The sequence below is a fragment of the Dipodomys spectabilis genome, unplaced genomic scaffold, assembly GCF_019054845.1.
Source record: "Dipodomys spectabilis isolate Male_0828 unplaced genomic scaffold, ASM1905484v1 ptg000069l, whole genome shotgun sequence".
NCBI lineage: Eukaryota > Metazoa > Chordata > Mammalia > Rodentia > Heteromyidae > Dipodomys > Dipodomys spectabilis.
This window is the reverse complement of record NW_024870746.1, coordinates 12,391,365-12,418,546: the sequence shown is the minus strand read 5'-3', so window position 1 is coordinate 12,418,546 and position 27,182 is coordinate 12,391,365. Positions and strand designations below refer to the sequence as shown.

The following is a 27,182-nucleotide window of genomic DNA, read 5'->3' as shown; positions in this document are numbered from 1 at the left end:
CATCTGATTTGTACAGCGAGCGCTCATTACATATTTTTAGATTAGATAAACATTGGAATCAGATGGAAAGGGCCATTAATTATGTGTTGTTCAGCATTCTGTGAGAGACTCAGAGATTAAAAATAGTGCTCAACGATAAATCTAATTGGAGAAAAATGAAGGGATGAGGAACATTAGAACAAATTCAGCAGAAAGACTGGTGGCAGAACTGATTCAGGCACACAGTGAGCCTGCCCTGAATGGGACCATCTGGCTGTGACTCATGCAAGCAGGTGCAGGCCAGGCCAGGTGAAGTCAGTGTGAGGACTGAGAAATCCTGCCACTCTCCAGACTAGGAAAGGAGGGCTAAGGAAGAGGCAAGTACAAGAGTGCCAGGCCTTAAATGTGACAAATGGGCACGCTTCAGGGAAGGCTGAGAGCCAAGATAAATCACCCTCTGTGGCCTCTAACCCTTTCCCTCTGTCTGGTCTCACCTCTTTGGACAGTCTAATACATGAGTGATGAATGGCAGTGATAGATGGGAAGCAGTCATGGAAGACGGAAGCTTAGAAGAGGGCATAGGGCCGGTAGGATACAAATGAGAAGGAAAGGGCCCTGGGTTCAGTTCTGCATGCAACTGTGAAGTGCTCGCTGTGAGCTGGGGACCCAGAGCTCCATGCTGGGTGTAAGAAACAGAAAAAGGTCTGGCTTAGCCCTCAGAGCTTGGTGGACCCTCCCACTTAGACAGGGCCAGCAGTAACCCAAAAAGATTAGAAGACAAGAAAGAGTTCCACGATCCCAGCAGCCCTTGTTGCTCCTGCCTTCCTTTTGAAGGACACAACACTGCAGCTGAAACCAGGAATTCTGGGTTCTTCTTATCCTTCCTTCTTAACTGTGCACCTGGGGGCAAGTTACTTGAGATCACTTTAAAACACATGATCATATCATGAGAAATTTTCTTCTTTTCCCCCAAAGTTCTGTTTTAGCCTTAGATCTCTCAGCACTACAGGACATTTTGCTCTTAGAATGTAGAAATGAAGCCTGAGATTCCCCAGGAAGGGAAGACATTCAGGAAGGAAAGTATAGCATGCACAAGCCTCTCTCAGTGGTTCTGATGAATCTGCTCCACCTCTCTTAGCAACTGGTCCAAACACTGTCACCACGGCTGTGTGTGGCAGAAGGTATCTGGTTGAACTATCTCTACCTTATACCTGAGGCCCCCCCCCACCCCCCCCCTTCCCCCCCCCCCCCCCCCCCCCCCCCCCGGTGATGAACAAGCCTGGCATGGTGCCAGATTACACAATGCCCAAGCTTGGCCCAAGCTAGGAAAACCAAGCCACCGTGGGGTGTTATCTTTGACAGCTCTGAAGCTCTACGTGTTATTCCTACTTTCCATGGATGAAGAAAACTTCCCTTGAAGCAAACACAGGCTTTGTATTTATCTTTTCCGCCTTCCAGGGAAGCTTCATATTGTACTCATAGAGAGTCAACTTTCCAGGACCTGGTGACCCTAAGCGGGCTGTTCAAGGGCTAGGCCTGATCCTAAGTTCAAAGGTAATGGGTAGCAAGGCCATGACCCATGACAAGAGACAGTATCTATTTTAGGCAAGGAAGGAGAAAACAAAAGTAGAAATGGGGAGAAAAAAAAAAAACAGATAGGATCATGGCTAAAAAAAAAAAATCCAAACAAAAGCACCCAGAGAAAAGACAATATTTAATTTGAACATCTTTATGAGAGGTGTAGGACACCAACAAAAGCATGTTTCCTCAGAAATGCAGCTAAACAACAACAGCAAAAACAAGACCCCAGGAGCTAGGAATCTCTGGTATCAGAGAGGAGCCAACAAGCACATGCACACACACACACACACACACACACACACACACACACACACACACACACACACACACACACAGGTTACCACCAATAGAAGGATGCTATCTGGACAATGAACTAGCAGAAGCACCATAGGTTGTAGCCCAGAGGGTCCTGTGTGGAAGGGACACAGGTATGTTCCCTCAAGGTTGAGCCCCGTGGCCAAAAGACTGGGCCATTTTATGAGTGTAGAGTACATTGTTAGAGAGATAAGCAAGCAAAGCTACCAAGGGACACGGTACGCTCCCAACACCTAGCACTTATAACAGACATCCGGAGGAAAGGCAGTCTAGTCTCTCAATACCACAATGCAACCTGACACTAACTTGATTCAGCACATGCTCCTTGCTTTAAACCATGATTCCCAATAATTTTGTCTTCCTTTCCACACGCTAGCTGCCATCTCCAGGCTCTTCTACTCACCCACATTTCTAACTAACTGGTTACAAATGCTGAGGTTACCTCAGGTTCATGAATTCACTAGGATAATGCGCAGAAAAGCACTACAGTTTGATTATAGTTTTATTCTAATGCTAGAAGTCATAACCATTCTAATGATGAGATAAAAGAGTAAGTTTGGGAGAGCATTGAACATGGTACTATAACCCATCCCTCTGTGTGTTGGAGAGAGCAAGCTGTGGATTGTCCCAGCAATAGTCTAGTTTTCTGATTGTCATTAGAGTGAGCTGGGCTTCTTAGCCTCCTACCTGGTGGGAATGAAGAGATTCACCTAATAAAGGCAGACAAACACATTTTACATGACAGGCAAAATTAATTACAATAAATTCAATCCAATTCACATGCTTTATCAAGGAAGACATGCTAATTAACTGCCAAGGAATTATCTTCTGTTTAAAGGGCATTTTACCTCAATTTGGCAAAAAAAAAAAAAGAACTAATGGGAATTATCTTTCCATTCTGATTGTGTTCTTGCTGCCTGGGGTTTGCATGAGAGGGTTTGCATTAAAATTCTAAGGTTTCAAAAAGATAAAAATAAAAAAACAGGAAAACAAATATTTATACTCTGCATGTAACTCTTTCTGCTTTTATTGTCCCTTTAAAGTATCTTATCAACATTGTAAAGCAAGAGGTGACTCATATTTATAGAACAAGCTGTTTGGCCCTGCCGGATCTTTCATTTCTATCACAGGTTCTGAGTGCTCAATGTGCTGTGTGTTGTGGCCTGCACACTTCCGTTCCAAACCCACCAAAGGAGAAGCCCAAGATCACCCTGTCTCAAAAGACCTGTACAAGGACCTAAGGTCAAGGTGAAAGAATTCCCTTAAAACTCACTTGGGCAGGCATTTGGAGAGAAAACTAGGAATGAAAATGAAATAGTGAATCAGAAGAATCAAAAAGATATATCCAAACTAGCCGACTGGCCAGCAGCTAGCATCCTCTCCTAAGAGTGGATAGGGTAGATGAGGAGGTTTTCATTCTCTCAATAAATTTCTTATATTAAAAGTAAAAAAAAAAGATCTAAGTTTCCTGTAATAGGCAAGTTAGTTAAATAGAATGTGGTAATACAAGAAATTAGAGCATTAGAGAGAAAAAGGCTATGCTGGCAGTACAAGCAGCAAAAGTACAGGCAGCATAAAGCGAAAATAAAGTTCAGTTTCTATATGAGAAACTGCAAAATATGCACATATATGGTAAAGAATTAAGAGACATATAAAAATGAAACTGGGTTGCTCAGGACAGGATTAGTGTACTATTTGTTTTTCCTTACTAAGTTTTCTTAGTATCCCAACAATGATAAAGGTACATTTGCTAAGACATCATTGTATAAGATTTTCTTACATAGAAACAGCTTATTATTTCCAGTATGGCATCAATTCAGGAAAAAAGAAATACCTATACAGTTATCCATCTATCTCATTATGAATATTGGACTTTGTTTTCCCAAAGTCTGAGAACATAAGGATTTATAGCACATCAAAACATCTTTCCTTATTTTGAACTAGTGGTGACGAATTCATTTTACAGAAATAATACTCAAATTTCCCTTGGATATTATTCAGTAGATGATGAATTCTTATTATTAGTATAATTTTTGAAATTATAAGTATGGGAAACTTTCAATAAATGTCAGCTCTGTTGTTCCCATGTTTACAGCCCTTATACAAGCATTAGCTAATTGAATCTTTCATTGATCCTATAAAAAAAGAGGTCATGATTGTCCCCATTTCACAGACAAGGTAACTGAGGCACAGAAGATCTATTTGGTCCATGTTTATAATTACTGTAAGTGGCAAAAGCAGAATACCAACTCAGCAATATGCTCCACCCAACTCTATTAACCACCCAACTCTACTTCCTCTTTGGGAAAATAGGTAAACTCATAACAAGAAGGCTGAATGTAATGTGTGGGGCACCATAGCACTCATTCTGTGAGAAGCTAGGTCAGAATCCCACAAGAAAAAGAGAAAGGAATCATGAAGTGACACAGTCAAACATCTGAAACCACCAGACTTGTCTATTTAATACCAACTTGGACACACACCAGAGTATTCAATACCCATTGAGACCAGAAGAAAATTCTTAAGAATTAGGGTATGGATCCTTGGCCAGATCTGCTACCACTTACTTACATCTTCATGGGGAAGGTATCCTTTTCCATGTCTATAAAATGGGAATGTTGAACCAAATACTCATTAAGGTTTCTTCTAACTGTATGATACCATGCTTCATAAAAAGAAAATCAACTCCTTTAAAAAAAAATGTTTAACATGTCGTGAGTGAATGCCTGCTATACATATGATGATATTTAATCAACACAATCCTTTAACTCCTCTGAAGTTGTCGTTTGGTTGTGATTCAGAAAATTATCCTTATTGTGTCAATGTAGAGTCCACCATTGATGAAATTAATATCCTTGATTTGTAGGAAATGAACTTAAAATTGACTACTTCTATTTTTCAGACCCAAGCATGCTAAGTTTTAGATTTTCTTCTCCATGGGTTAATTCTACCCCATTGATCACATCCACTCACCTTTCTTTACCCTAACACTGGAAGACCTGAAGAAGTTTGGTGAGTAGAGAGATGAAACTTTATAGTTGACACCTAATAGCACAATCACATAGTCCAGTGTGGGAGGCTGGGCACCCTGTCCAGAGACAGAAATCTGCTGGGAAATAATGCTGCTTTCAACCCAGGGCTTATGAGGCCACTCTACCATCTTTTCTTTTCCATCACATCTCTCCAACTGTGTCTGTAAGCCTTAGACTGCACCATGGAAAAAAGCAGCGATCAGAACAGTGAGGAAAGGAGAAATCAAACTCAAAACATAGTCCACAATTTGGTGAGAACTCTGCTAACTCATCCAGGAGAATTCATTTTCTCAAAGGAAAATAATAATCTAGGAGTTATTCTTTCTTCACAGAATTCTATAAAGAATTATATAGTTAATGTTATCCTCCCACTATCAGGAGAATGACACTAAGCACAAGTGAAGGAACAAGATATTCAGGTCTTTGGGATGGAGTCTTATTCATTATATTGAACTTTGCATCTGATTTTCTTCTCACTCATCTACTGACCACTCTGGAAAGTGAGTAAATATATTAATACATGGCAAAGAAGGGAACATCATTCTTGTATTTATAGGCCACTAAAAAATGTGATGTAAGTAAGGTTCCAGGCATTAAACATACATCAAGTAATTGGGTGTCAGTTGCTTACACCTTAATCCTCAGGAGGCTGAGATCTTAAGATCATGGTTTGAAGCCATCCTGGGCAGGAAAGTCCATCAGACTCTTATCTCCAATTAAACACACACACACACCATACACACACACACACACACACACACACACACACACACACACACACACACACACACACACACACACACCACACAAGCCAGAAGTGGAGCTGTGGCTCAAGTGGTAGAATGCTAGTCTTGAGTTCTAAGGCTCAGGGACAGCTCCCATACCCTCAATTCAAGTCCCAGGACAGGCATACACAAAAGGAAATTCTCCAAGTAGAACTATCAGCTTGCTATGTTCAGACTCCTCCATATATCAACTGAGCAACCTTAGATAAATACCTGGATCTCTTAGAGCCCCAGTCTCTAAATATGTAAAGTAGTACTCTCTCTCTCGATATGACACTGACAATATAGTCTGTTATATAAGAAATACTTCATGAACGCTAGAAACAACTGCAATTCTTAAAAGTTATTTTGATTGGATTGTCATTTTTTTTAAAAAAAAAAAAAAAAGCTCTGTTGTGACCAAATTTAAAGTTTCCAAGGGCTGGGTCGAAATTTTGGTAAGCGTCCTTGAAAAGCCTGTTCTACTCTACAAATAGAATAGGCTAGTCTTAGCACTAGAATTTTCTCTTGAGGATATATAAGAAATGGGGGAAAGGAAGGAGGCATGAGACCTAAAACGCCTTAGAGTAAAGCACGTCTAAAGCAACTATCAGAGACACATGGACTGGAGGCATGGTTCAAGTAGTAGAGTACTTGCCTAGCAAGTATGAAGCCCTGAGTTCAATCCCAAGTACCACACATACACACTCACTCTCTCTCTCTCTCTCTCTCTCACACACACACACACACACACAAGAATGAGATATATAGTTCACTTGTAAATAGACATGTGTCAGCCTAAAAAAGAACTTTGACTTTGAAATAATAACTTCTTGCTTACCTATCTGCCTGCCTGCCTGCCTTCCTTCTTTCCCTCATTCTCTTCATCTGACTCTCTTTCTCTTTCTTTTGTGGTGCCAGGGACAAAACCTAGAACCTCACATGTGCATGGCAAGTGTTCATGCACTGAAGTGTATATTCTCCATACTTTCTTGCTCATTTATCTTTATCTGGTAGTTCTAGGGGCCTCAATCAAGAAGCTAGTACAATCTAAATACTACCAATGGCCTACAACTCTTTCCCAAGAACTGAGATTTGTGTGTGTGTGTGTGTGTGTGTCAGTTGTGAGACTTGAACTCAGGGCCTGGGCACTGTCCCTAAGCTCTTTTACTCAAGGCTAGTGCTCTACCACTTGGGCCATAACATTTCCAGTTTTCTGGTGGTTAATTGGAAATAAGAGTCTCATGGATTTTCCTGCCTACTCTGGCTTCCAACTCTGATCCTTAGACCTCAGCCTCCTGAGTAGCTAGGATTACAAGAGTAAGCAACCCGCACCTGGTTTGGGATTTAATTTTTGTTCTCCCATTCAATAAAAAATAGGAGTGAAAATGTTGAATTTGTTCCACAAATGTCATTATCTCCGAGGTAAAATATGCACCCTCTTTAACAAATTCCCTGGGAACTAAATAAGACACAAAATGATAGCACAATGGCAAGTAACTAGATGGCATTCAGTAGTGGCATTCAATAGCTATGACATTTTTTTCTTCCAAATTATCTGGAAAATATTTCTTTTAAGCTTCAGGCCTAGAGTAGTTACATCTGATTAAATGATGCCTTGCTAGAGATTAAACTATCACTCCATGAAAACCATAAGACCTAGCCTTTCAAAGCACGATTATGAAAGTGTAATATTTTGATACAAATAGAAATATTCAAGAGTCAAGAAAAATGTCTTCTATTCCTCAAAGAAAGGCCCTCTTAGAAGCTGGTATCTTACTATTTGAAGACAGAAGAAAAGATAGATGCAAAGAATCTGTAATGATTAAAGGTAATCACACTGTCTTGAACCCTGGAACTCAGCATTCAAGTCCAGGACTGAAAATTGTGTGTCTATTACTCTGGCAATAATCTCTGCCATCCAAGGTGCTTTCTTCCCTATTCCTCCTGCTCCATCTCCTCTCCTTCCATTTGCTTGTTCTTCATATTTCCCAATCACCATATTTAGTCTGAAGAATGTGAGATTTATTTCTTCCATGTATGGAATGTAAGTTATTGAAGAATTGGATAGTGATGATCCTGGGATTTGTGGCAGTGATTGATTTCTCATTCAGGACACACAATACAATCAGCTGAGGAATTATTTTAAAAGGAAAAGTCACATTTCTCAACAGACAGAAAAAGTCCAACACTAACCCCTGGATGAGGAGTTTCATTGACTGATTTGCTATAGAAGTAGACAGAAGATGCCCCACAAAGGCCCTACTGCAGTGTAAGGCAAGAAGGCAAAACATCTTGCAGAGACACAAGGAAGGATTGGTCTTTGCTTTGGCTTTTGTGAAACTCAGAAGTTGGAAGAGTATAAGCAGGTTCCAATCACAAATAAAACATTACATTTGGCTGGGCACCATGGTGGCTCACACTTGTAATCCTAGGTACTCAGGAGGTTGCAATCTGAGGATTGCGGTTCAAAGCCAGCCCAGGCAGAAAAATCCCCATGAGGCTTTTATCTCCAATTAACCACTCAAAAACCAGAAGTGTTGCTGTAGCTCAAGTGGTAGAGCCCTAGCCTTGAGCACAAAGAGGTCCAGAGACAGCGCCCAGGCACTGAGTTCAAACCCCACAACTGACAAAAAAAAACATTCCTTTTCTTCCTACAAATAAGCTTCTACTTTGCTAGGAGAACATTGATTGGGTAAATGCTATTTTATATGAAAGCAACAGGCCTGCCCAGTTCTATACAAAGAAGGCTCAACCTTCCTTTTCCTTTAAGTCATATGAAATGTAGGTCCTGTTGGAGGCAGGGGATTAATTAAGATTTCCAACTTTTAATAGATGATACAGACATACTCTGGAAACAAAAATGATGAGTTATGAATGAAAGCATCTGAACAGCCAAGTACTTCATAATTAAAAAATGATATCCACTTGAATAAAATGAAATTTTGAAATAAAATCCATACTCACTGTTTTCTTCTCAATTTTTCTGAATTAGTAAGATTATACTCTATGAATAGGGAGTATATGGTATATAGAAACATCACCAAGGAAAGCTTGCCAAAGAGACAGCTTCACCATTTAGGGGAAATAATATAGGCATTAATTCTAGCCTAACCCCTCAGAAGGGACACTGAAAAAAAAAAGTTTAAGCAGGCCAAAGCCTTCTCTCTGAAATATTTACCAGGCTTGTTTGCTCAGCATGCCCTCTTTTCACAAGGAACATGCAGGAAAAATAAACACAGGCCTTGTTCCTATCAGAAACACGTCCAAAATTAAGCGAGTCCAAATGACAAAGTTCTACTCTGATGCTCAGAGGAGGCCGGTCATCCCTGAGCTTCAGAGACAGGGACACCATGCACATTTCCCTTTTCATTAGAAACCAGCCAATCATTTCTTTTCAGATCAAGACACTGGGAAAATATTCTGCTGGATCATTCCATACTCAGTAAAGGCTAGGCTCTTTCTTCCTTTTTCCTTTTCTTTCTTTTCCGTTCCTTTCCTTTCCTTTTCCTCTTTTTTTCCTTTTCCAATTCTTTCTCTTTCCTATCTCTTTCCTTTTTTTCCCCTCTTTGTCCTTCCTTCCTTTGTCTTTTTCTTTCCATCTTTTGTTCCTCCTTCCTTCCTTCCCTGTCTTTCTTCCTTCCCTCTTTTTCTTTCCTTTCTTTCTTCCTTCCTTTTTCTTCCTCTTTTTCTTTCTCTCTCTTTTTCTTTTTCTTTCTTTCTTTTTTTCTTTCTTCCTTTCTCTTTCATTCTTTAAAAGTAGAAATGAGAGAAAAGAACAAGTGTAATTCCCAGGAGAACACATTTTCTGAAGATGATGCTTTGTAAACAAGACTGTGGCAGGATGACGGAGAATTAGGAAGCTGTCTTTATCCTCATGCACACTCAAGCTGGTATTTAGGCTGTCATGATGGCAGGTGCCTCAGTTCATATTACCACCTGGAGTATAGAAAGCATTCAGTTATAGTTATGGAAGAATTGAATAAATTCACTTGTACCTACCAGATTATCCAGCCACAAGGCCACCAATTCATAAGTCACTAACAGCCTGAAATGACTAAGTGCATTTTGATATGTGCTTTTTAGCAATTCCTTAGACCATCCCTTGAAAATGGGGTTAAATTAGTGTTAATACTTGGTTTGTATTTCTAAACCATGCCCTGCTAGTTTCCAAAGTCTTTAGACTTACAGATCTTTTGGGCTCACAATTAAAATTAAATAACCACAATAACAAACAAAAACAAACTGGATTGGTGAATTACATCTGTAATCCTAGCTACTTGGGAGGCTGAGATCTGAGGATCCCAGTTCAAAGCCAGCTGGTTCAGAGAAGTTCATGAGACCCTTACCTCCAATTCATCAGCAAAAGGCTGGCACTGGGGGCATGGCTCAAGTAGTAAGCTTTGAGCAAAACAGCCAAGAGAGAGTGAGAAGCCTTGAGTTCAAACTCCAGAACTGACACAAACAACAAAACAAAAATAGGTAGTAGTACTTCCAATTATTGATTAAATATCTTATATTTTGTTAGATATTAGCTTATTAATAGATCACACAAACACACACACACACACACACACACACACACACACACACACACACACACACGTCCATCAACCTGGCAAACCTATTTTAGCACAATGGATCAAAGCTCTAAACTTAATAACGCATGTGACCTTGGACAAGATGCAAACCTCTCTAAGGGAGCATTTCCATAAATGCATAATGCCAAGAATGGACTAGGTTAACCACTCTCAAATCTTTCTACACATTAGTCTTCTAAAATCTTGATGTGCATGCAGGCTATGTACACCCCAGACCAATTTAGCCAAAATCTTTGGAGATGGGAATGTCAGAGTATGGCTAAACCAGCAGTAATAACTATGGGATTATCCCTCATTTCCAATCCCCAAATTTCCTCCCACTAAAAGAACTGGAACTTTAGATTCAGACAAAGCAAAATCTGAGAATTAGAATGTCCAACATTAATATATAAAGTATCTGGTTCTTCTAGCTGGGATTAAATTGCCTAAAAAGTGCAATTAGATTCATTTTCATATCCCAACCTCTCCCTAGAGAAAGGGGCTATCTAAAGAATTCTGGTTATTGATAATACAGGATCTATGAAAGCAGAATCTGCTACAAAAGCCTCATCAGCAAGGCCCTGGGGTATAATGCTAAAGAAGACCCTGGCAGGAAGATTTTTCTGAGATTTTGTACACTTCGTTCTGGAGGAAGGATCAAGTAGAAAAGTGTACATATGCACCATTTTCCCCTCCCCTTCCTGTATAACATGTTTTAGAAATGGAATTAGGCAAACTGTTTTGCTCATTTAGTTTCTTTCCCCTAGTCTTGTGGGTTTTTTTTTTCCTATTCTATAGTCATTATCTACCACTACTGAGAGAAGAGTTTCTTAAACTTGTCCTTGACAAGCCAGATGGCTAACTCACTCATCTGAATTAGAAAGGATAAGAATATTCATAATTAACATGCTCCCTTAGTCCTCTGTCAAAAACAACATGTCATTTCCCTCTTTCTCTAATGTAAGAGGATCTTAAAGGACACAGGCACATGAATGGAGTCCAGGAGTGTGATTTATAGAGAGTTGTCTAATGTGCCAAGCACTTTATATACATCTTCTCACTTGATCCTATGATGTTGAAATTAACCCCATCTTACCATAGAGAAAACCTGGGCCTCCAAGATGTTACCAGAGTCTGGAGAGAACTGTAGATTTGAAGCCAGGGGTAAGAGAGTAAATTCCACTCTGTTGAGCACACAGTGAAGAACAACAGCTAGATCAGGTCTGGGGTAGGTGAGGGTGGGGATTCACACCCATTGTTTTTCCACATACATTTCAATTAGAAAGCAGGAGAGTAGATGTGGGTGCTCAGAGAGAAGCACTGGGCACTCTTTTAGTGGACATGGCCGGGATTTGGTGGAAGGAAGGAGCGGCATGCAGCTATTCCCCTCTTCCTCCACACTCCAGCTCCTCCTCACAACCCAAGGCTTCAGGAGCCCACACCCCCTCCCATCCATCTACCCTTTTATAGTCAGACTACAACCCTTCTTCTAAAAATAAATCCGACTGAGGAGAGGCCAGGAAAAGCAAAGCCTCAAAGTTTTGTACTTTCATTATTCAGATATGGGACATTAGTTGGACAGATTTATCATCAAGTTTTTATAAATTCCTTTATAAATAAATAATTCTAGGCTATGCCCAAATTACTCTGGCCTCTTGACCCAACATGTTTTTGCAATTACTTGGCACTCCAACTGTATACTACTTAAATTAGGTAATAGTCACCAAGTTATTTTGGGACCATAGCAACACACACACACACACACACACACACACACACACACACACAGAGTTATACTATTTGAACTCCTTGGGAAAAAAAGCCAAAACCACATTTTTATTGACACTATCACTTCTGTTCAATCAGTAGTAATAATTCTATTGATCTACATTTATAGTGTTTACCATAGACAAGCTATTCTGAAACAAGCATTCATTTACTTAATTCCAAAACGAACACTATAGATAGCTAGTATAATTGTATTGTCTTTCTGTAAATGAGGAAAGTGAAGAACTAAGTGTTCAATTTGTCCAAGGTCCCTGGAAAGGGAGAATGAAGACTGGAACTCAGACTGGCTAGATCCAAAGTTCTGCCTTCATTTCTCCATTTTGGGGAACAGAGCTAACGTCTGATGTTTAGCCTTAGGAATTAATCAAAGGCTCTGAATAATTATAGTAATTTGTCAAGTAGATATGTCTTTACTCCAGCTACTTTTTAAAACTCCTCAACAGAATCTTGAAAGACGAAAGTGGAAGATATTTTTATCTCCTCCTTCCAAAAAAAAAAAGCCAAGAAAGAAAGAATATTTTCACGGCATGTCTAGTTCTAGGTAGAGCCATTCAATTGTCACCTAACCCTATGTTGTCTATTTCAGAAGCCTGTTTGTTTAGAGAATAGTATGCAACTGATGCTGTTCATTTCTCAGGAGTTATAAGAGAAAGCTTTACCATGTGGCTCCTGTATTTGACTCCTGCCTGTGTATTGGCCTTATAAACTATTTCCCTGTCTTTCCCTTGTTCCCCCAATTCCCCAAAGTCTCTGGTACAGAGTATGGCTGTGAGAGACCTGTAGCAGTCAGTCAGTGTGTCTGTTTCCTAATAGCACTTAACAAGCTCTGATCTCTCACTGAAGAAAGGGAGAGACAGGAGGCCCAAGGTTGCTTCAATGTGCCCCTTGGAGCTTTCCCGCCCTGAGGGAAGAAAAGTGTCTTCTCAAATCATAGGTCCACCCCAGTGGGATTCTAAATTGTAAAAAAAAAAAAAAAAAAAATTCAGATTTGTTCATGATCTGAAGTATTTAGCAGTGGAAATGTCTATACCATCCTAAAAATAATCCTAAGTTTGTAAAATTTTGAATACTAACTTTAAACATTAAACATACTTAAATGCATCAGAATTGTCAATACGGTAAGATATTTCAACCAAAACAAAAGGTATGAAAAATAGAATACTAGTAATTTTTTCATCTAACAAGTATAAGGGTAGTCATATACTTTTCTACTTGTCCCCAAGCGTCTGAACATTTTTATCATCAGGTTTTAAGGACACAGTTACTTTTAAAGAAGCTCTAGCAATCGACTTATCTCCTCCTACATGGGGATAAGTCAGGGGTAAAGCAAAATTATTTTCCTGAATCCAACTTGGTTGAAGAGAAAAGAGGCCTTTTAAATATTATAGCAAAACAGAGTGGCTTTCATTGCAGAATGTCAAGGACTACCTAATTTTTTTTTTTATTTTGTTTGCCTAAGAAATCAAGTTACAGTTGATTTAAAAACACCTTTAGGTAAAAAGAGATTGTCATTTTACCAAAGACTTTTCATACACCTAAATATGTAATTTTCTGGAATCCTTTACATTGGATTGAACAAAAAAAGCATGCGGAAGGGTACTATTTATTCTTCAGAAGATGAGAAGAAAATGTGGATTCAGACATAAGTCACAAGGGGGGGGGGACTGTAAACTAGAACAGTAACATAATCTCAGGGGCTTCCATGCCTCTCATCAGTTTTTTTTTTTTTCCCCAACCTGACACAGCATTATGAAAATGGCAACCAAGCAGCAGCTCTAGATGACAGGCAGTACCAAAAATGGAGACCATGGCAATGAAACAGGGGGATGTAAAACTTGGACAGGGAGGGTAGCAACCAGTGTTTACAAACAGGAACTAGGGACTCAGAGGGACCAGGCATAAATTACAAACGATTGTACTGAAATCTGAAAATAAATCAGCAAGGCCTTAGATGTTCCTACCACACATTCTCAGCCCTGCCACACACACACACACACACACACACACACACACACACACACATTCATTGCCTTATCTTCCCTGCAAAATTGACTCATTCCAAAATGGCACCACCACTACTTCTTGCTGAAATATAATCTCAGATCGTCAAGGGAGGGGACTCCTAAAATAAACTCAGAAGACAAGCCAGACCAGGATGGGTCTGCTGGACTCACTGAAGAACTTAGGAAAAGTTGCTGACCAAGCCTGTTGAGACAGGTCCACTCCATTCTTTGTGTCAATGGTACTATGGAATTAACCACTGGTTTGAGCAGATGTAATAACAAGGCGTGTCCCAATAATGACCTATCCTTTCTTTCTTCTTCTCTATCTTAGAACGATTCTAAGATTTTAGGCCATCCTCTCCCTCCCCTCACCAAAGATACCAAATTCATAATGATAATCATAAAGTAGATGACAAACCCTTCAGATCCCGAACAACCTATTCTCAACCAAATGCTCAAATACATGAAGAAAAATTACCACCACCACCCCGCAACTACAATGAATCCAACCTCTATCACAGAGAGTCTTCCAAGTCAACAGCCGCGGTGTCTCACCAACCCGAAATGAGGAGCGCTCAGTGCGGCCACCCAGGGCGCCTGGCGGGGTGAGGTCAGTAGCACGTCCGTCCGGCCCCGCCCCACTGAGGCAATCTTATTCTGACATTGAGGAGCCAGTCCAGCCAGCTCTACCCTCAGCTGCATCCACAGGAAAGAGGAAGAGGGAACCTCATCTACATCAGTAGCCCTCGGGAGATTCATTTTTCTCAGTAATTGAGAAGCCAATCTTCGACTCCACAAGGCCCATCGCGAAAGCAGGGCCTTCAGCTCTACTTATATTCAAGTTTCTGGTTTTGTGTCTCTTGATACCTCTCTTCCATCACGCAGAAACAAAAAAAATAAGGACTGTTTTTCATCGAGAATATCTACTCTACCGAAAAAAAGACAGCAGCAAGAACACCAGTCTTTGTTCCCCAAGACAAACTATTATGACAAATGCAAAATTTGTAGGTGGTATTTTCTCATCTGGAAAAGCCCAAGCCAAGAGCTTGGAGAGCCAACAGCTGGGTAAACCTATTGGGAAATTCTCAAAAGTCAACCAAATACAAGTACAGATATAAATCACAGAAAAGAGACCTGAATTTATCTGTCACTCCAAGAAAACCTACTGCCATCCACCCCACCTCAAAAAAGGTGGGAGGGGGAGAATGTTCTGGAGCTTCCAGAACATTCTGCATCCAGTTCTGTGATGTTCTCCTTCCCCTCAGAACCTACCACCCATAAGCAAAGATATGCTATTGTGAAGGCTGAAACCAAGGAGAACAAACCAATGAGGATAGATGGGAGAATGGGAAAGAGGCAACAGCACAGGAATCAAACATGTTTCTGAGAACATGCTTAATGAAAGGCCAAATGCACACTTTGGAAAACATGGTGAATGGTAGACCTGTCCCATAAAGATAAATAACTAATTTGTCCACTTAAATAGCCCACTGCAATTTAAATGTGCAGTGTGTTCAAAGGAACCCAACAATACTTTTGATCAACACATTTTAGGAGACTGGCTGAACATACAACCCAGAAACCCCATATCTGTGCTCAAAGCACAAGAAAAGAGGAGATAGAGGACCAGATCTCACTACCACCACCTAGTAGAGGATGTGGTGTGTAATGTCCCCAAGGCCAGTGTCAAGAGGAAGAGAGATAGAAGTGAGCTTGGTACAGGATCAAGGGCATCCTTGCCAGGTTAGCAATACTATTATTGGTGTCACTGGGGGCCAGCTCCAATAACCTCAGAGTTACTGTGTGTGCATTCATTAGACTGCTGTTTCTTGGGCAGAGTCAGGATGTCAAACATTTTCCAAGTGAAACCACAAAGAACAATGGGTCGGAGAGTGTTTTACACAAATTTCACTCTGGCTTCGAAATTCTGGTAGAGGAAATTGATGTATTTAGTGAAACTACTTTTCATAGCACCTTAAAAATAAAAATCTCTGCCATTCTTGAAGGTCACTTTCTAGACCCCATCAAAGTCAAGATGGTCAGAAAGGCAAGAAAGAAAAAGAATTACCCACACAGAGAAATGGCACTAGGGATTTACTTAGAATTCACAGTACTGCTTCCTCTAGTACTTGTGCATTGTGAGAGACAATAACTTCCCAAGTATTTATGCATTTGAATAAAGCTACCACAGCAGGCATGACCTGACACACCACCTAGATGTACGAAGCCTCTCTCTGGAAAGGTAAGAAAAGTATTAGAAGCCAAGTCAAGGTTAGAACCCAGATCTTCTGATTTCCAAACCAACCATACCAAAATAAAGGTTATAGAAGAGAAGACAAGAAGATGGTTTATTCTGGTCTTTGGTAGCCAGGGTTAAAGAAAAGGCTGTTGTTTCTAAGAAAAACCCAAAGTGAGCCCAATCAATGGAGACTGTGTTTGGCAAAGAAGCAGGGACCATTACCTTTTAATACCAGCGGTTCTTTGCCTTCTCTCTTCAGTGACTCGAGGACTATATGAAGAGGCTGGGAGGGCATCACTCGACTCGGCTCATTGGTATTCTCATCATAAACTATAATTTCTTTGGAAAAGATCCTCTTGAAGGAGTCTTTGCCTTCTCTACAGGAAATCAAGTCTAGGACAGTGATCTTGCCCTGCTGTAATCTCCGCCGGCTGATCTTATCGGCACAGTTAATGTGGACAGCTCCTTGGATGTGACTCTTGTTGTACTCCATGAAGGGCCGGCAGTCAATGATGACCGGGCCCTGGCTGGGCAGGTGACTCTTACTGCATTTGGTCATCTTCTTTGCCAAGTCATTGGGGTATATGATTTTGATGCTGGCTAGCTGCTTGGGGGTCCCTGACACAGGACTGCCCACCCCACCTGATGGACTTAAAGAGCCTGTATTCTCATTGTTGTTGACCATCTGGTTAGCAGGACAGGTGGTAGAGGTTCCAATGGTGGTGGTGGCAGTGCCAGCAGCAATGGCTTGGGTCTGGCCCTGATTGTCCTTGTCGTAGGTTGCCACAGTGCAGCAGCTGGCACTGCTGCATCCACAATTCAGAGAGCGGGCAGAGCCGCTGGATGAGGGCATATACGTCAGATTCGCAGCCTTGAGGGTCACAACTGTAGTGGCGATGACAGGAGGGTAGTTACTACTGCCTGGGGTGGCAGAGTCAAGGTAGCTAGAGTCTAAACAGAGGTTGAGATCCTGAGGTCGGACGGGCCTAGACAATGCCACTACTACCCTGTCGTCTAAAGGAGATGGAGGCATGAGGAGGCTGAAAACTGGCAATTCAAGAAGAACCCAAGAGTCTGTAAAGAAGGGGAGGGGGGAAAAGAAAGAATAAAGTCACATGGCACAAAAGTCAGCAGTCTTACCCCATCCCTAGGAAAGGCCTTTGTTTAGCTCTGTACAAAGTCATCCTGGGAACCCTTTATTATTCTGCCACCAAAGCTTGAAACTCCTTCAGATGTATGAGATGAGTGCAAACCTAAGCGTCCCATCTATTTGACTTCTAAGTCTGGGGTTACATCTAGAGTTGCTGTTGGAAACATTAATGCAAAAATCAACATGAACCTACATCAAAGTTCATCTTTGGAGAAAGACACAGGCACAATGAGTGAGAAAAATCTGAAGATAGACATGAATGTCCTGTAGATATCTATTCTGGGTCTCCTTATGACAGAAGAATATTGCACTTAGACCCATTTGCCCACTCCTGTATACTTTTCATTTAATTCCTTCACCACAAAGGCAGATATGATCAAGAACACTGGCATGGCTCACAGAAATATACAACTGGGATATATATATATATCAGGGGTAATGTCAACATTTTTCTTCCAAATCAGAATGGAAGTAGCCTCCTAAGTGAATCTCTTTAACTTTGAGCTATTTTTGCTTCTCCTTTCTACTGGGTCCTTAGAAAAACACAACATAGTCATATTAAAACCTTTCATATTTTCTGCTAGCTTCTTACAAATCAATCTGCATTCCTCTTATGGCTGGCTCACAAGGTAATCTTCAAGGAACCAGGTCTGGCCATCCCTACCCTGGCAGTTCATCCCTAAGAGACGCGCTTCCATTCCTGCCTCTAAGGAATGGACTTGGACTCTCCTCCCTTTATCTGATACAAAGCACAGACTTTACATCCTTGGGCTGCATAAAAGATGTTCATCACATATGAAGACCTCCTCCCTTTCAGAGAGAGTATGGCTCCCATAAAGAGGACTCCACTGCCCCCATTCAACAGGACAGGTTAGTTGAGAAGTGCTGCCCACCAGGGCTTGCTCTGGTGAGGGCAAAGGCAGGATTCCTTCTTCTCCATCATTAAGTATGGGCCATTCTACAACATGGCCCTAGCTAGCTTCTCTCTACTAGACGTGCTATAGCAAAGAAATCAAACGTCAGGCAAGAGCCTTCCAGACCTAAAGGAACTTTGGGTCGGGGGAGGGGGGAGAGACTGTCATGTACCATCTATCTACACAGGTGACTGGCACCACTCTCTGACAAGACAGAAGCCACACACGCACACACAGAGGCACCTACCCATCAGATCGACTCGGATTTCTCTCACCCACGTTTGGATGCAACGGAAGGATCCAACCTCTTGCTTCTCTCCCTCCCTCTCTCTTTCCCTTGCGTAGTATTTTTTTTAGAGCGAGTACTATTCCACAAGCTGTAACTGCTCCCCAGCCCGGACTAGGCGGTAAAAGATCTTGCTAGTGTTGTTACCTGGCAGGGTAGGTCGGGATCAGCAGTGCACTTCATCGGAGGGAAGACTGTAACAACCGTGCTCCCAAAGACTCATGCTGGGACCCCCCCTCCCCCGCGCGCCCCGCAAGCCTCCACACAGGGTGCGCGGCTCACACGCACACGCTCAGAGTACCAAGATCTGCATTCCTGCAGCAGTGAGGGTCGGGCGTGCAAAGTGTCCGTGAAACCATTCAGCCTAGCCCAGTAAATCTCCCAGAGAAATCCTCAGCTACCTACCCCCCCTCCTCCCCCCCCCCCGCCTTCCCCCCCCCCACACACACCGCCTTCCTCCCTAGTCTCCCTTCCACCATTAGGCAAGGTCTAGAGAGAAAATGAAGTGTGTAGTGCCTACTCCTGGGGCAGTCAACAAGCCTCTTCCTCGTCACACAGCGTACTAACAAGCCCTGGGCATCCAAAACTGCCGCAAAGCATCCCATCAAACCTTATTTTCCCGTTCTTCCTTAACCCAAGTTGACTGCAGAGAGAGTAAACGCACTGGGCAACCCCAGCCAACAGGAGGAACCTTATAACCTTACCTGCTGTAGCTCTTCCATCAGCATCTCTCTCTCTCTCTCTCTCTCTCTCTCTCTCTCTCTCTCTCTCCCTCTCTCCCTCTCTCCCTCTCCCCTCTCTCTCACTCTTACCCTCTCACCGTTCGTTTCTTCTCTCTCCCTTTTTCCTCTTCTCTTTCCCTCTTCCTCTTTCCCCTCTCTCCTCATTCTCTCTCTCATCTCTCCCTCTCATCTCTCTCTCCCCTCTCTCTCTCTCTCATCTCTCCCTCTCTCTCTCTCTCTCTCTCTCTCACACACACACGCACACACACAAAACACACGCGCGCGCGCGCACCACACTCCTGGGCTCTTAGGAGTAGCCGTGAGGACTTCCACTTACTTCATGAAGAAGTGTAATCTTCCACCCTCCGGAGCTCCGCTTCAGCTTTGAACTCGCCACGTCCAGCCCCCATTCACTTAGCTTCATTGATCTCCAGCAGCAACATAGTTACTTTCTCTTTTGCTACACTGTAAATGTAAGGTTCTGAGGGGGCGGGGCACATGACGACCGACGGCTCTTGAGACCAATAAAAATGCGAAGGAAGAAGACCGCTACCTCACAGAGGCCCGCAGCCAATCAGCGGCTTGGAGGGCGGAGCCGAAGGCGTGGTCTCATCTCTTTAAAGGAGGGTCTATCTGACGCGGCTTTGGGCTCTCACTGTTATAACACGGGCGGTGATGTCATTGGCAACCAATCAAAAACTTAAAAGAGCCAGCCGGAGCCCGCGCGGAGCAGCTGCTCTCTATTTACTTGTAAACCGAGCCAGCAGGATGCACTTAACCCTTTCCGGGGCTGAATTGTCAATGGGCTGCGCTCGCCGGCGGGCTAACTCTGGGTTTTCCTCCTTACTGGAACCTGCTACTCTCCTCCACAACGCCCCGTGGGACTGACTACGCTGTGACTTTTATTTTTCCTTCTTACTCAGGATAGATGATCAAAAGCATTGGGCTAACTTTATAAATACTAGGGACAACCAGAAAATCCCCGTCCCTCCGAATATGCGCCGGGTGACTTGGATGAATCCGAACCCATGGTTCGCGGATCTCGCCGGGTCTCTAGCGCTAGGCCGGACGTGGGAGTGTGCAAGCAAGGGGCGTCACTGATCCTCCGGCCGGCTGTCCCCCGGCCTCTAGGCCCTTCAGCCCAGCTGCGGACCTCCAGCCTCGCTTCGGTCCCCGCGACCCTGCAGCACTCCCCCACCCGCCTCCACCCCCGGCCCCGGTCGGTCGGCGGCGCCGCCTTCGCCCGCAGATGTCGCTGCCCCTCCGGCTTCCCAACAGCTCTCCCGCGCCGCGGGTGCGCGAGGTCCTCCGTGCCCCGGTCACGCCTCCACCATCCCCAGTTGCAACCTCAGACGTCAGGCACCAACGAGACTCCTCCGAGGGCTGCTTGTAGGAGGAGGTGGGGGAAGAGACTTGGGTCGGTGCCCCGAGGCGCGACCTGAGCTGCAGCGCCCGCACCACTGTCCAAGGCTGGGCGCCCGCGAGGCCTTCGGGAACCTGCTACGTCCCCAGCTCCTGGCCCCGGGCCGGGCCTCCGGGATGCCCGCCCGCCATCGCGGGCTCGGCCCCGCGCGCAGTGTCCCAGTGCACCGCCCGCATCCCGCAGCCCACTGGTCCTGCGCTGCTCAGCCGGCGCCCCTCCGTCCCGCAGGGCCACAGGCAAGTCGAGGAACGCCAGCCAGTCCTTTCTGAAACAGCCTCCTCGGGCGGAAGAGAGCCACAGCCCAGGCAAAATAGCCGGATTGAATGGACCTGTAGGAGCACCGGGCGCAGGGCGACCCCTACTCCAGTCCCTCTGCATCTGGCCAGTAGAGGGTTCTCTGGCCACTGCACAAGTCCTAGGAAGAAGTGCAGGAAGTTGGTCAAGCTGCCCAGTGGCTCAAAAGACAAATATAAAGAAAATTACAAAAAAATTAGAATACACAAAGGAGTGGAAAGCCCCAGAAGAACGGTGGAGAGTCAACATGAGAGAATTCCAACATAATAACAATAAAATAAATAGAGCATTTTATACTCCCATAAACTCCCACCTCAGAGAGGAAGGGAAAATATGAAGTAATTACAATGGATTAAATCAGTATTATGGTATGTTTGGCTATTTTTTTTTCTTATCGGATAGGACCAAGGCCTAATAAATACACTAAGTGACAGAGATATCTTCATGTAATTACTTTCAAGTGTAGATCCAAAATCCAAAGGGGCCAAAAGATAGTTGGCCAACTCCTTGCAATTAAACTGTTGAAAGAAATCCTAAGTCTTGTTCTGATGGCTCACACCATTAATCTTTAGCTACCCAGGAGGCTGAGATCTAAAGATCACCGTTTTCACCAGCAGATGCAGGAAAGTTCATGAGACTCTTCAATTAACCACCAAAAAGCTAGAAGTAGAGCTGGAGCTCAGTAGGAAAAGCCCCCACTTTGAGGGGAAAATCTAAGGAACAGATACTAGGCCCTGCGTTCAAGTATCAGGATGGACACAAAGAAAAAAAGTAAGAAATCTCTCAATACATACATATTTACAGCCATATTTGATCACACCTCAGACGCACATAGTGTCTTAAAATTTTGTATAACCTTCTCCATTTCACTCACATACCTTTCACATACATTTGCCCCCTTAATGACAACTAATAATATTCTGGACACAATATTTTGTCCTTACACCTTTAATAATCAAAGCAAGTCATGGCCAGGAAAATCAGGTTCTAGGACACGTCATTATAAATCAGGAAAGAAGTTCTTGGAGGGTTTATTCCACATCTATTTGGAGCTGAAAGTTACAAGCCTTTCCCTATGTACAGAAAATTGTTAGGGGTGGGTTGAACTGTTTTGGGTTTTTCTGTTTTGTTTTGTTTTGTTTTTTCACTCAGGGTTTGAGAGGTTGGATTCCTAGTCTATCCATCTGTACAGCCCGAGTCATCAATATACATTGACTATATCTATCTATGTGTAAGGTATATTAAATAGGTAGGTGAAGAGAACACCACACGCTATTCAGGCAGGAGAAGAAGTTTATTTACCGAACTGCTGCCCCCCAACCATGCATGGTGGAGAAGCATGGCTGAAAAGGAAAGGTGGGGGGGGGGGTCAACCTACTCTTGGGCCAGGACCTCTCTAGGCCAGGGACAGGAAGAGATGTGGCCCGGTGGGGGAAAGGTGTGGCCACACTGGATCTGGATGTGACCTCAGGGTCTAGGACCCTCCTAAGGTCAGATAGGAGGCATGTGACCAGAGGTGGCCCAGGGAGTGACCTAGCAGGAGGGGAAGGTGAATGCTGTCAGGTCTGCCAGTTTCCTAGGTCACAGATATTGGGTGGAAACTTAGCCAAGAGGTAGGGAGGTGTCCCTGTGCAGACCTTACACTATGAATCTATAAAATGATATTACCCCAGTTCAGAAGGAAAAAGGATTATGCAAGTGATGGAGGGAAGGGAGCAGATGGTAGGGAAATGGGGGGAATCTCTGTTGAGAATAAAGACCTTCAGTAAGAAATCATTGTCCTTGCTTCAGGAATGGAGAGCCTATACACTGTGACCTTTACACTAACACCTCAATACCTAAGCCCAGACACAGTAGGAATTTAATGCAATTACAGAAGAGCCCTGCTCTTCTCACAAAGCCCCAGAGGGGAAAGTAGCTGGGAGGAAAAAAAAAGAAAGAAATGTAACTCACTTAACAAGATGATTATTTTATTATAGCTTTATACTCGTGAATTATTATAATTCAGTCGACTAAGCATCTAAGTCATCCAGGCTGAAAAATTGGGAATGATGGCAACATTCTTCATCGTTTACCAGCCCCAAAACATGGAATAAGTACCAGATTGTTAGCATATACAAAGATGTAATTTTTGAATTAAACATCTGTGAGGTGTATATCTTCTACTCAGATTACTGAGTCGTAGAAAGCAAAAATCAGGCAAGAGTTTTTTTGGGTTTTTTTCCAGTCACTATATTTCTTCTTTTGCACCAGAAGAGATGATTTTGTTCCTATTTCTGAGTTGTTAAGTGGACACAGTACCTAACTTGAATTTGTAAAATTCATCAGCCAATAGCTATGAATTTAATCTGTATACAAAGAACCAGCAGAACTTTAATACTCAGAGAGAGAAGGAGAAGCATCTTCATTGTTTGGGGATATTCAAATGTGATTTACCAAGTCCTGGCATTATCCTTACAAATGTCCTGGCATTATTCTGACAAGCACTGTAAGAAAATTTATCTTTCAGTGCAAAATTCTATGTGATAAAGCCAAAAAAGTTAAGGATAGCATAAGCAAGATATAAGATAGCATATGGATAGTGTTTAAAGACATATAGATCCAAGAGTTTTCCTTGCTTTATTTTGTTGAAACAAAAGATTTGAAAATACTTAATACCTTTAAAATGGTATCTTTCTTTCTTTTTTTTTTTCTCTTTTTGTCGGTTGTGGGGCCTGAACTCTGGGCCTGGGTGCTGTCCCTCAGCTCTTTAGCTGAAGGCTAGTGCTCTACCACTTGAGCCTCAGCCCCACTTCTGGCTTTTTCTGCTTATGTGATGCTGAGGAATTGAACCCAGGGCCTCATGCACTCAAGGCAAGCACTCTACCACTGAGCCACCTTCCCAGCCCTAAAAATGGAATATTTTTAAGTAGTGATACAATTATTTGTTTATATTCACTCAACTGGTTAAGTTTTGGCAGATTGTGAGGTCTTCAAACTAATCCAAGTTCAAGGAATATTTGGGGGAAATCTAGAATTAAGACAGAAGAAGGTTTAGTAGAATTTTAGTAATAATAAATCCCAAAATGAAGATAGATGTGAAGGTGAGTGGAAGAATAGAAAAGTGAGGTGGTGAGCAACTGAGGTCAATGAGACCCACCTGGGAAAACATCCCATAGCACCTTCCAGGCCTCAGCCAGGACTCAAGAGGAGGGTTCCCTGAAGGAAGTGGATGGATAATCCAATGTTGTGGTGCATGGGTGGTAGCGCGTGCCTATAAGTCCAGCACTCAGAGGCTAAGACAGGAAGATTACAAATTTGAGGCCAGAGAGAAGGGATGGGTTAGGAGAAATGTCAGACACTTTGTACTCATATACTGTTTCGTAAAATGAGAACTTCTTTGTACAACTACTTAAAGATAATAAAAAAACAAAAAACAAATTTGAGGCCAGTGTAGGCCACAATGTAAGAAGCTCTCAAAAACATAACAATGAAAAAAAGTAGAACTTTCTGAGATAATTGAGTCATTAAGATAGAGCTTGCATGGATGAAGCTGGAAAGTGGATTGCTTCCCCTCTGTTCCTTCTGCCATGTGAGGACTCAACATTCAAACCTTCCACAGTAGAGAAAACAGCCAATGTCTTTGTGTTGGAGTTTTCAGCCTCTGGGAAATATGGGAAATAGATTTCTATTCTTTGTAGATTACCCAGGCTTACATATTTGGTGATGGCATTATGAATGGGCTTAGATGACTACTTTTCAGAAATGGAAACAAGCAGTCATGTGTTTCTATCATTGTCTACAAGTCTGGACACAAGGTGTCTGAAGTTCTTCCCTGGGGATTGAGTGAGGAGAAGCATTTGTGACTCAGTAAAGGGCTCTGGGCCATTGAAGTTTCTATGCCTGCATGTTTCAGTAAGGAGGTCACATACCACATATGGCTATTGTACACTTACAAGATGGCTAGCTTGACATGAAATATGTTGTACACTAGATTTAGAAAACATCATGGAAAAATATAAAATAGCTTCATTATAAGTTCATAAGTTGGATGTTTGTGTTTTCTGTTTACTTAGTATTGGGCTATTATAAAGCTTCCTCTTTTTTTTTTTTTTTGTTTTTGGTGCTGGGGCTTGAACTCAGGGCCTTGAACTTGCTAGGAGGCATGCCCACTACACCTTCAGCCAGCATGGATGCTGAGAGCAGGAAACAACACAGCAGGGCTATTCTGGTAGAACTCTGTGTCTACACCCCTCCCCTTTCCTTCATATTTGATGTATGTATGGAGACATGCAGATATATAGACATGATGGTGTATTCATGAGACTCGAGTGGCTTTTTTTTTTTGAAGGAAGGATTTTGATTATTCTTCCTGTTCTGCTTCATTTTATGGTCTTTGTCAATCATTTGAGCTATAAGGCAGTTTGCAGCCCAGAGAACAGAGCTGACATGGGCAAAACCACGTATAACTTCAGAACTTGGCCCTCACAGTCGTTTTTGAAGTCTGGCCTAGCCTCCACCAGCTATCTAGAGGTAACCGCCTGGACAAGGAATTAATGAACTCCTTGTCTTTGCTTATGTAGGCAGATCCCTTTCCTGAGCAGTTTTTTTTTTCCCTTCTCCACTGAACACCCATTTGTGACCTCACAAATACCTGCTAGCTTTTGTCAAGAGAAGGGTCTGGCACAACTCGTATGTAGACCATCGACAAGCCTATTTATCTTATGGTTATAACTAACTTACTGGCCATGGGTTTGTAGCAACATTCTTCTACATGATGGATGGCCTATTATCATTTAGTATGAATTACCACATAAGAAGGTTTTTTTTATATTTTACTGTTATTATATTTAGCTAAGCCATTATTTTTTATCATCATGAAAATCATCAGAACTATAGTCTTTGAACCCTCTGAATCTAATGGGTTGCCTAAATGTGTCAAGGAAAGCAAACATGTACTTTAAATATTCCCAGACCCCTTCAAATCCTGATTCAGGACTAAGAAAATTAAGTATTCTTAATCCAAAACATTCCAAAATCCAAAGTTCCTTGTAGACCAAGATGATGTCACAGTGGAAAATTCCACATCTGTCCTGATGTGAAAGGTCACAGTCAAAGACGTGGTACACAGTTACCTTCATGCTCTGTGTATAGTATGCATATAAATCATAAATGCACCTTGTATTTGTATTTTTCACAGTTCTGGAGACTGGAAATCCAAGATGCAGATGCCAACATGTTGGAGTTTTGCTGAGGGACCTTTTCCTAGTTGTGGACTGACAACTTCTTACGTCTTTATGTGAAGGAAGGTTCCAGACCCACTCGCAGGCTTCTTTTCTATAAGCCCTCTTTCCATTCATGAGGGCTCTGCTCTTATGAGTTGATCACCCCCCAAAGAGCCCATCTTTTAATAATAAATTACCGTCATCCTTAGGTCTTAAACCTATGCACTGGGGGTGGAGAGGGGGATATAAAAGAAAAATGGATGCACCTCTGGGAGCTGCTACTCTGAACTTGAAATTAGATTCCTAGCAATAACTAGTCCAATGAAGTGACTTCCTCTGCTTTATGTGCAGAAGAGAAATGCCAATGGATTTGGGTTTCCATTTCAATGCAGTCTCTACTCTTATGAAATAACTGAGTCCTCCAGCTTATGGACTAGGAGAATTAGGGACTTAGACACTTTATTGTCGAGGTCAGTAAGCATTTCCACTGAGGACTTCCTCTAGCTTTTCTACCAGGTGGGATTACTTTCCTTTAACTTTACACTTCTTCTGTCCCTCTTTCCAACCATCACAATTGTTAAAGACAGCAAAAGCTGAAAGACAGGAAGCAGGAAAGCAAAGGGACAATTGGGATGACTGAATCTGTTTTGCTTTGGATCTTAAATGTCTTCTAAAGGCTCACGTGGTGAAAGCTTGGTCCCCAAGGAAGAAGAATTCAGAAGTTGAGCCTTTGGAAGATGATGAATCATGCAGGCTGTGACCTTATGAATAGATTAGTTCACTTATTGATTTGTAGCTTAATGGGCAATTGGGGAGGTAATGGCCATCTTAAGAGATAGTGTCTAATTATACCCTCTTCCTCTACCTATTTTTGCTCCCTGGTCACCACGAGGTAAGAAGCTTTCTTG

At 42.5% G+C, this 27,182-nt stretch overlaps 2 protein-coding genes across 2 annotated transcripts in view; one reads left to right on the top strand and one right to left on the bottom strand.

Annotated features, from left to right (window-relative positions):
• The window catches only part of Dusp10 (dual specificity phosphatase 10), a 37,494-nt gene extending 17,689 nt beyond the window's left edge, over nucleotides 1–19,805 (bottom strand). The window contains exons 1-2 of the mRNA XM_042681850.1: nucleotides 19,691–19,805; nucleotides 16,504–17,355 (exon numbers count right to left, since the gene is read on the bottom strand). Coding sequence (XP_042537784.1) covers nucleotides 16,504–17,314 — 811 coding nt within the window. The 5' untranslated portion in view covers nucleotides 17,315–17,355; nucleotides 19,691–19,805. The remainder of the gene's footprint in view (nucleotides 1–16,503; nucleotides 17,356–19,690) is intronic.
• A 797-nt stretch (nucleotides 19,806–20,602) lies between these two features.
• LOC122109282 (synapsin-1-like) lies at nucleotides 20,603–21,351 on the top strand. Its single transcript, XM_042681529.1, has 2 exons — nucleotides 20,603–20,707; nucleotides 20,747–21,351. The coding sequence occupies exons 1-2, from the start codon at nucleotides 20,603–20,605 to the stop codon at nucleotides 21,335–21,337; spliced, it is 696 nt and encodes a 231-aa protein (XP_042537463.1). The 3' UTR covers nucleotides 21,338–21,351.
• The last annotated feature ends 5,831 nt before the right edge of the window (nucleotides 21,352–27,182 follow it).